Consider the following 10367-nt stretch of genomic DNA (forward strand, 5'->3'; position numbering starts at 1 on the left):
TTAATAAGTGATAATTTTCAATACATTATCAAATAGTTTGGTCTGAATAGAAAAGATAGAAACAATGCACATTTTAATGAAACACCTATCCTATAGTATAATAGTATTCCTTGTCTACTATAATGTAAGGGAGAGGGGTATGAATCTTGAAACTATATGCATCAACAAGTCAAATGGCAGAAAGTTAAAGTTGACAAAAAATCTAAGAGGAGGGGTAAACACTTATAATACTTAGTTTTAAGTGAAAATATTTAGACTATATGAACTATATACCTTTATATAGGAACATATAACTGAATTCAAAAAAAAAATAAAGGGTCCACTTTGTACAGCAATTGCTTCTATTGAATGACCTTATAGTCATGCAGTATATTCTGTATAACTTGGAGCAGTTGACGGTAATTGGTTAAATAGTAAACAGTACTTAGTAGTCAGACTTTGTATAACTATCTTTAAGGAGATTATTTTTCTTTCTATTACTACCATGTATATGTAGTAAATCATATGTACACATTTATTTTATTTTGAAAATTTTACAAAATGTTGTATTAGGAGAAGACTATCTAAGTTTCTGAACTTGTGTGTCTAATCCTTTTGACTCTTTGTCGGTAAAATATGTTCAATTCATCAGTTCTTAATTGTTTTCTATATTTACTTATTCCAAAATTGTATAATATAAACTTTGCATTGAGTAAACAAAATAAAGCAAATCAAACCAAAAAGTCGTTATTGTATAAACATTTACGGGTATATAAAAATTTTAATATGTACGCTTGCATGAAGACTTAAAAAATGTTTATTATAGCACCCTTCAAATACTGTAGTTACTAGTAATAAATATAAATATACAATTCCTTGTCTTATTGTTGCTGTTTCTTTTTTTAAATTATGATATCTACAAGTGCTTGAAGTCTATGAGTTCGTGGGCAAAATTGCTTCAAAGTATTCTCATGAGTTTATTGTTTTAGATTCGTTCCGATATTGTATTTGAATTGTATTAAACCATTTATTTATCAATTCATACCAACGAATAGAAGATTAAGATATTTTTAAGGATATCGTTATTAAGATGGTGCGCAACAGATATTTGATATGTATATACATTATAATAATCTTGCAACATTATAGACAAGTTTAAGTTAAGGCGGACGCGCTTACATTGTTCAATAGAGGAAGCTTCAACAATCGTCTATTTCCGGATATATTTGACTTCTTGTGCTTAAAACACAATGGGATGATTTTTACCAGGGATTCAATACTATAATAATTGGTCTGTTATTTAAACAAAATAAATTTTGGGGAAAGAATGATTATATTTATTTTTTTAAAATAATGTTTTTGATCGAGTTGGGTGGAATGAATTTCATTAATCTTTTGGGTGGTCACGTATCCAATATCTCTAAATCAATCTAATATTTGAGACATAACATGATGCACACTGTGGAAAGTTATTACCTGCAAACAGTCTATACAATGTATACATCTTCATACAATGTATACATCTTCTGACACATCATTTACATATATCAAAGAGTAAAAGTGCAAGGACTGCCGGTATATAACCTTGTAATATACCAGCATCAATGATTCCTCCAGTTGAAAAAAAAAACTGTGCAGAACTTTCTGGCTTCGATTACATACTAGGTAACTTTCTATCCAGGTACAAATGTTTCCACATATACCGTTGTCTGTATAATATCATAACAATAAGTATTAAAACAAGATGTGTTTTTGAAACACTGATGCCCCCGTATGGCAGGTTTTGATCAAGGCTAAAGTTTCTCAAATACAAGTTTAACTCAAGGGTGAAAAGATGAAAAATGTTGTTACCCAAAGAAAGGACTTGTCTCAAGAATTGTATATCTGAAATATGAAATCCCAAGCTCCAACCATTCTAAAGAAATGACCAAGATTCAACTTTTTAAAGTGTGAGTCAAATATCAAGGGCAAGGTCAAAGGGTCAAATAAATGGTAGCCACGATAAGGTCTTATCATAAAAAATAAATATGTGAAATATAATAAAGCGCTTGCAGTAACTCTGCAGAAGTTATGTCCAAGGTTATTTTTTTTCAAAAGTAGGTCAAAGTCCAATGTCAAAGTTAAAAGGTAAACATTGTTGGTATCCAAACAAAGGTCAAGTCTTAAGGAATACATTTGTGAAACTTTTTTTAAGTGGGTCAAACTCCAAGGTCAGAGTTAAAATGTCAAAAATATTTATATCACATTAGAGAGATCTTGTCACAATAAATACATATATGTGAGTCATGGAACCCAATTGTTTAAAGGTTATGGCAAAGGTTATAAAGTTTGAACTTTTTTTGCAAATGCTCTGTATTCCAGTGTTATAAAATGTACACGTATAAGCGTGTGTACAGAAAAATAATACCACAGAAGTTTATAATATTTGTATTAAGATACAGTTCTTACTGTGTATACCGTATATATTCAAATAGAACTCTTCCAGTGTTTGATTTTCGAAGTTTGTATATATGAAATAAGGAGTAAGGAACTTTCACTGACGGAGCTGTTTAGGTTTGACTTTCCACTTGGAGCTCGAAGGTTAACAAGTTTGCAGAGCATGGACAGTCAACAATTCAAGGAATAAAGAAAAAACAAAAATCAAAGAATGGTCCCCCGCGGTGTCTTTTTACAAATTTTTTATGACAATTTGTGTTAATGTGAAAAGTCATCTATTTAGAAATTATCGCTGAACTCTAAGGTCAAGGTCAAAAGGTTAACGTTCTTGGGATCCGATGAAAAGTCTTCTCAAAAGAATTACATTTGTGAAGTATGAAAACTCTAGCCCTTACCATTCAAATGTTATGGTTAAGGTTAAAGTTTTCTCATAAGTACAAGAAATCTCCAAGGTCAAGATCAAAAAGTCAAGGTTGTTGGTATCAAATGAAAGGTCTCGCCACAAAAAATACATAAGTGAAATATGAAATATTCTAAAGTTGTGGCCAAGGTAAAAGTTTTTTGAAAAGTAGGTCAAACTCCAAGGTCAAGGTCCAAGGGGCAAAGTTCTAGGTATTCGTTGAAATCACAAGAATTATATATATTTTTTTTCAAAAGATATGGTCAAAATTAAAGTTTTCTTCATAGTACGGAAATCTCCAAGTTCAAGGTCAAAAGGTCAAAGTTGTTGGTATCCAATAAAGGGTCTTGCTACAAAGTATATATATATGAAACATGAAAGTCCTAGTACCTACCGTTCAAAAGTTAGGGCCAAAATAAAATTTTGGAATTTTTGTGTAAAAGTGGGTCAAACTCCAAGGTCAACGTCAAAATGTCAAAGTTGGTGGTACCCAATGAAAAGTCTTGTCACAAGGAATACACATATATGAAAGTCATAGCTCCACTAAATTTAAAGTTATGTGCAAGGTTAAAGTTTTTGTGACGGACGGAGAACGGAGAGAGGGACAGACGGACAGACGAATAAGATTTAATGTCCCCTCGCTTTCGCGAAAGCGGGGGACAATAATGTGTTACAAATTATTTCCTTGTTTTTGAAAAGTTGATGGATGAAGAAATATAGTAGTTTCCGAAAAAAGAAAAAAAAAACACGCGAATTTAGAGACTGATCATATGAATATTCTAAATTGCGGATCAGCAGCAAAATGATTTTTAACATTTTTTTTTAAATCAAATTATAAAATTATTACATATATTATAATTTTTAGTGAAGATATTACATTGGTAATATATGCCTTTCCGGGTTTATTTTACACCAGAAAGATAAAAAACATCCAATATACCACGTCTTTGAAGCAACACACATTTGCCAAAAGTTGAATTTTTAACCATTACAAGAGCTAAATTAAACTTTGGAAAAATAATGTGCATGTACACATAATATATTTTCTTTTAAAGAGCATTAAACTTTGGAAAAATAAACGCATGCATGTATAAAAAAAATCAAAGTGCGTGAAAATTTGGAAAAAAAATCAACGCACTAACCTTTTATTTTTGTTCATATCTGAATGTAACTACCTTAACCAAAAAGAGTAAAGGGTTAAGAATATTGATACTAGCATCAAGTTCCGTCAGTCTTTGACGCTGAATGGTGTGCCTGTGTTTGTGCGCGGGAGGGTGTGTGGGGGGGGGGGGGGGCATGCGTCTCCAAACTCAGTTCAGTGTACACACCTTGTAGAAATGTACATGTATCTCTTATTTTGGAATAATTCGATAAAAGACATCTCTACATTGTCTGTTACTGAATGTTGACATTTTAAGAATGCTTCTTTATTTGGATAGTACTCACTAGGTGTATATAGTTACACAGTTGTATATGTCTCTTAAACGTTTGTTCACATTTGCATATAATGATTGTACACATAGTAAAAAAGAGGTGCACTTAGTATTTGGGATTGTGATACAAATAGATAGTCTTTATTGAGTTGCTGGACTTTTGTCATTCTTCTTGATATATATAATACTAGTTTTATGTAGACAGTAAAATTTTGAGTAATCTATAACTTTTGTTCATTCACTTTATAACAATCAACAGCCTGTTATTCAAAAATAAAAGGCTGATTTTTTAACAGATGAATTGTTTTTCTTTCCCGCTTGGCCTATAGATACGAAAAATATTATACATCTAATGGCTAATCAGTGAATAAACATCATAATTGTCCAAAGGTAAATAGCATACGTTAAGTAAAGAAATAAATGTATTGGAAATATAAGTACACAATCCTTGATGTTACTACTGTTAAAAACACTTAATTAAGAAGTTGTGTTTTTTTAAGTATTATTTTTCTTTTAAGGGATTAATCATGACTGTTGGAGCAACATGCTGTATTATTGTTTTTGTAGACAAAACATAATTTCAAACACATTTTGTAGACATCTTAAAATGTATGTTCTACCTATATTAACAACACACCCCCTTTGATCCCCTCCCCATACGTTAAATACACACTTAGGTACATAATATGAATTTGGCAGCTGTAGAAGTGAAGAGGGATATGCACAAGTGAGTCAGTAAAGGATATCCTGAATTAGGTCTCCACCAGATGACAAGGCCAAAATCCTTATCAGCTGCCTTGATTGTTGTCCATGAGTGATTAAAAATTTCTTGTTGATCTGTAAATGTATAGGTAAATCAGAACTTTTCATAGACATGCATATAATTCACATTAATTAAGAGCTCACCTTGGATAGGCAAATAAGAAAGAATTGCAATCTAGACATTACAGTACAAATTATAATGTTAGTCTTACATTTTCATTTTACCCACAAAATATACAGAAATTATTTGCTTTTAAATAGGGATGCTGATGTTAAGCTACTCTTTTGTATGCACATTCATCTAATGAATTAAGTTTGTCAGTGTAATATCTGTATATATTAACTTTTTTGGAGAATTATAAATTTATTTTGTTAATTTTTTTTTTCATGAAATACACATACCCGAGCTCTTCCCCACCTTTAAGATATGACTGTGTTTTGTCTTTGAATTGAACAAAACTTTACCCTGCATACAGCAGTCCTTCCCTAAATACATGCCACATTCAAATTACTAAAAGTAAGTGCTTTTAAGTGTTTCTCCAAGAAATTGATTTGATTTCTTCAGTAATTTTTCATGTTTTTGTGCTACAAAATAATTTTTTCTTTTCTGTACTTTATACATTTTGTCTATTCATTACTTTACTTGAACTGGATCATGTTTTCCTGTATTTGAACCAACATTAATTGTCCTTGTCTGAGAGCTATATGTCACACCCTGTGACCATACTGTAACTATAAATATTATACTTCCAGTTGAATCTGATTCATCAAGAAATATTTGTTAACAAGAGGCCCATGGGCCTTATAGGTCACTTGAGCATCATGCAACAAATAATAATCAGTAGTGCCCCCACCCCACAAAAACCCCTGACCAGACCTTAGGCCCACACATTTCACAATTTTGGAAAAGGTACCATTGCTCATCATAAATGCTTGAGTAATATACTAGTAATGGAGCAGATTTCAAAGAATTAATTCATTTTCAGTATTAAAAATTCCCCTCCTTCCCCATCCTCTATGATACCCCTGATCCAGGGGCCTTGAAATTCACAATTCTGGAAGAATGATCCATGCTCAGCATAACTATGTATGTACTATGTAGTTAGTTTGTTTAATACCCAGGAACAGAGAAGATTTTCAAAGAATTATTGCATTTTCACTATTTAATCAACATAGCCCCACCCTAAGTAACACCAGAACCCCTGACCCAGGGGCCATGAAATTCACAATTTAAAAGAAGAAGCACCCTTCCTCATAATAACTATGTATATAGTAAGTTTGTTTAACACTCAGGAGGGGAGAAGATTTTCAAAGAATTATTGCATTTTCACTTTATAATCAATACAGCCCCACCCTAAGTAACACCAGAACCCCTGACCCTGGGTCCATGAAATTCATAATTTAAGAAGCACCTCATAATAACTATGTATGTAGTAAGTTTACCACTCAGGAGCGGAGAAGAAGATTTTCAAAGAATCAATTATTTTTACTGTATAATCAAAGGGCCATACCCTAACACAAGAACCTCTGACTCTGGGGCCATGAAATTCACAATTTTAGAAGAGGCACCCTTCATCATAACTATGTTTGTAGTTATTATGTTTAATACCGAGGAGCAGAGAAGTAGATTTTTAATGAATTAATGCATGTTCACTATATATTCAAATAAGCCCCGCCCTAACACCAGAACCCCTGACCCTTTTGGTAGCTAGAAGACTCAATGCTTATTACAATCATGCCAACAGTTTGACTGCTTGATGTCCAGGAGTAAAGAAGATTTTCAAAGATTGCATTAATTTTAGTGGTTTTGGCCCCACTCCTCAGACCCAAGAGGGACAGGGGCCATGAAATTCATAATTTTTGTTTCTCTACACTCATAGAGGTAATTTATGCCAAAATTGGTTGAAATTGGCTCAGAGGTTCCAGATAAGAAACTGAAAATGTTAAAAATTTTACAACTGATTGACAACGATCGTCGTACGGCGACAGATGAAAACAGTTAGCAATAGGTCACTTGAGTGACTCAGGTGACCTTAAAATTAACACTACTGCCCGCTTAATGATGAGATGAAGAGACTACTGTAGATTCCTAATTATACGCGAGGAAATTAAAACGTATTTTCGCGACAAGCATCGCTCACGAAAAAAATATTACTCGTTTTTATTTTTATGGTGCCGAAATCTATGTAAATTCTGTTGATCAACCGTCCATTCGTGAATTATAATTCTCGCGTTTTGACGTTAAAGAGCCAGTTCGTGGAAAAAAACACTCACGAAAAATAAGGAATTTACAGTATGCAGAATTTATGCACACATGGTCTAGTGTTAAATTGTATTTGCTGCGCCTTGGATGACGATGGTTTTTTTTTGAGGGGGGGTGAAAATTTTCAATACTACCCTCAACTACATCCTGTATATATATGATATAACCTAAATGTTGTTCAAATTATTTAATCCCCATATAAAGGTATGATCAAAACATGTCAAACTTATGGCAAAAGGTCAAGGCCTGCCAGTGCAAGAACTCACAGGTCACCTGAATGACTCCTCAGAGGTATTTTAACAGACAAGTTGATGCATAGTAACTGTATAATTCTTTTTTATTTCTTATCTGTCCGTGTTTTTACAAAAATATCTGCAATTTATAAAACAATATTCATATACCTTTAAATCAAATGGACATTCTCAAAATGCATATAAAATGAAACTGCATAAAACAGTAAGAAAAATAAACATAGCACCAAACAATATATATATATCACTTAAATTGGTTATGAACTGAAAAGCAGGCAAAAAAAAAATGCATATAAAATATACCTCCACATGACATGAATATTTCCTAAATATTAATATAGCATCCTGATAAACTTTTGTTTCGCATTTTTAAACCTCTCTAAACATAACTTTGTTGGTAAAATTAACACATAAATAACATAATACAAATTGCATACACTTGAAGCACTTAACATCAAGACCATTGATTGAAGCTATGATATAACTGGAATGTTCTGAAGTGCTTTAGGTCAGGGTTGTTCAAATTCCATTTTCTTCAGTTAACATGAAAAAAGTGGTTTAGAAGAGCTAATGGTTAAAGACTCACAAATTTACTATTATTTTTGTCCCAGATCCTTATAATCTCCAAATTAATTAAATTCACATTTAATTTAATACATTCTGAAATTTTCATCTAATAAATACAAAATACAAGTTAAAGCATATATATTTTGAAGTACTTGGTTATAGTTAAACTGTTTAAAATAAAAAAAAAAAGGGATAATTGATACTACTTTTTATTACAGAAAAATGTCGATTAAAAGAAATAAATAGCCCCTTATCATTAAATAATCCTGTCTACCATTCAAGTATAACTAACATATAACGAAAAACATCTCACACTGCATAAATTAGATTTTGTTTAAAAATAAAAATAGAAGTTGCAATTTAAACAACTCAAAGTCCTCGTTTAAAGGTCAATGTAAATCTGCAAATCAAAGATTACAAAGCTCCCAAAAGACAATATCTAAAAGCAAAGGTTTTAAAAATTTAAAACATAAAGATATAATTGAAGCTAAAGCATCAAAAGCAAGTCTGTATTGTGCATCCTATGATCAACATCCATGCAAGTTGGTCCAGGAAGAGTATACATGTATATATTACTTATGGATTGGCTTGCCTTTAAAATCTTAACTGGGATGCTACGTGTATAGCATAAACATACCAGTTAACATGATACATAAAAGTACTGGTATGCTATGTAGTATCACATTTTTATTTTTCAAACTGTACAAAATGCAAAACAAATGGAATGACTTTACAATTTGGCAAGATACGAAAAATTAAAATGATTTTGGTTAATTTCTATGTATGGTAAATATAAATAAATCTCTGAATGTATGGTTCATTTTCACGTAAGACAACCAGAAGTCTCTGTCAAGACTGTAGCTCTACTGGTTTTTATTTATAACAAATGAGGAAAAAGTGTAGCAGTTGGACTTGAAACTTTGCAACAGCAATAAATAGAATAATGATCCTTGATTTAGTCCTTTTTTGTAGAAATTAAGATCAGATTAAAACTGTAAGAGGAATAACCTTTTAAAAGAAATTTACAGAAATTTCTATTTTTAGCTAGCAAATCCATTCAAGGAAATCAAAAACTGATAAAAAGTATAATGTATCTTTGTAAAGACTACTTGTGTGCCAAGTTATATTGAAATCAAACTAAATCTGTAGGAGGAGTAGCATTTTGAAAATGTTAACAGACAACAGACACCTTGCTCTCACATATACACTTTTCTCTAACCAGTAGAGCTAAAAACATTTTCCATCTTTGAGAAACTTTATATCGGTGTAAAGGTGTTTCCTAAAAATGCAATATCACCTTTATCAAGCTCTTTGTTGCACAAAGATTAAGAGGAAACATTTGCATCACAACATGTGGTATTAGGTTCTTCACCATTTGTAGTATTGCACTGCAAGACTTGATCCCACTCACTGTCAATATCAGTGTTACTGGGTAAAGTCCAGTGGTTTGGCAGAGAGAGTTTGGTATCCCCAAATGTACTGGAAATTTCCACATCACTTGTACATTCCTGGAAATTAAGTCTGTCCAAAATGGAGGAGACATCAGCAGAGGCATCAATGTCACTCAAGGACTCTTCAGCGTTTGAAGAAGTCACAGACAACAAGTCGGAGGATTTAGACACAGAATTTTCACTATAACTTCTGTCTCTTCCAAATTCGTGTTTGGTTTTTTCTACGATATTTTCAATCACAAATTTTTTAGTCTGTGAGAGTTCATGAGATGTGTCTTTGTTTTGTTCAGTGATAGTATCCAATGATAATCTAGATTTGTTTTCGAACTGTGCAGAGTTCTTGGGAGCTCTTCCTTCTCTGACGGCATAATAAAATTCTATAGGGTCTCCCTGTAATTCTGGGGGTAATGGCCCACCATGCTCCAAATGAACCAGAAGACTCTCTGTCCAGATGCTTACTCTATCAAAGCTAGGTCTGTAAGTATATTCATGTTAAATTCATTCAATGTAAAAACTTCCAGTACACAACAAAATTTAGAGAAAAAAATAACACTGGAATTGTTGAAAGACTTCAGAATTTCATATTAGAGAGTTTCTATAAATTATTTACCTGTTTTCAGGAATTATTTGACAGCACATTGTGGCAATTTTAAAGAATGATAAAGGAAAATCTTTTTCTGAGCAAAATTTTTGGAAGAATTTTGTGACATCCAATTCAAATGTTATTGTTCTGGGTAAAATGTCAGGATCTGCTTCAACTCTGGCAAGAATCTACAAAACATAAAACAAAAACTGAACTAAAACTAAACTAGATGTGTTGTGTAT

General features: G+C 32.0%; 1 protein-coding gene across 2 annotated transcripts; it reads right to left on the bottom strand.

Annotated features, from left to right (window-relative positions):
• Positions 1 to 5626: 5626 nt before the first annotated feature.
• Positions 5627 to 10309, bottom strand: LOC134276090 (uncharacterized). 2 transcript variants are annotated; one of them, XR_009993976.1, is made up of 3 exons: positions 10153 to 10309; positions 7828 to 10017; positions 5627 to 5736 (listed from the first exon to the last, which is right to left on the bottom strand). XR_009993976.1 is itself a non-coding variant. In XM_062758373.1 (2 exons), exons 1-2 carry the CDS (start codon positions 10179 to 10181, stop codon positions 9417 to 9419), a joined length of 630 nt encoding a protein of 209 aa, XP_062614357.1. In that variant the 5' UTR covers positions 10182 to 10309; the 3' UTR covers positions 7593 to 9416. The 2 variants fall into 2 exon arrangements, 1 of the variants encoding a protein (XP_062614357.1); XM_062758373.1 differs by lacking the exon at positions 5627 to 5736 and having other exon boundaries at positions 7593 to 10017.
• Between the last annotated feature and the right edge of the window lie 58 nt (positions 10310 to 10367).

The sequence above is a fragment of the Saccostrea cucullata genome, unplaced genomic scaffold (assembly GCF_032062105.1).
Source record: "Saccostrea cucullata isolate Sc308-1 unplaced genomic scaffold, CSIRO_AGI_Scuc_v1 ctg106, whole genome shotgun sequence".
NCBI lineage: Eukaryota > Metazoa > Mollusca > Bivalvia > Ostreida > Ostreidae > Saccostrea > Saccostrea cuccullata.

Bases quoted from the DNA above. Each gene is read 5' to 3' on its own strand.
- LOC134276090 (XM_062758373.1), bottom strand. From the start codon at position 10,181: ATGTGCTGTCAAATAATTCCTGAAAACAG. The intron at 10,018-10,152 runs GTAAATAATTTA...ATATACTTACAG, and splicing joins CAAATAATTCCTGAAAACAG to ACCTAGCTTTGATAGAGTAA.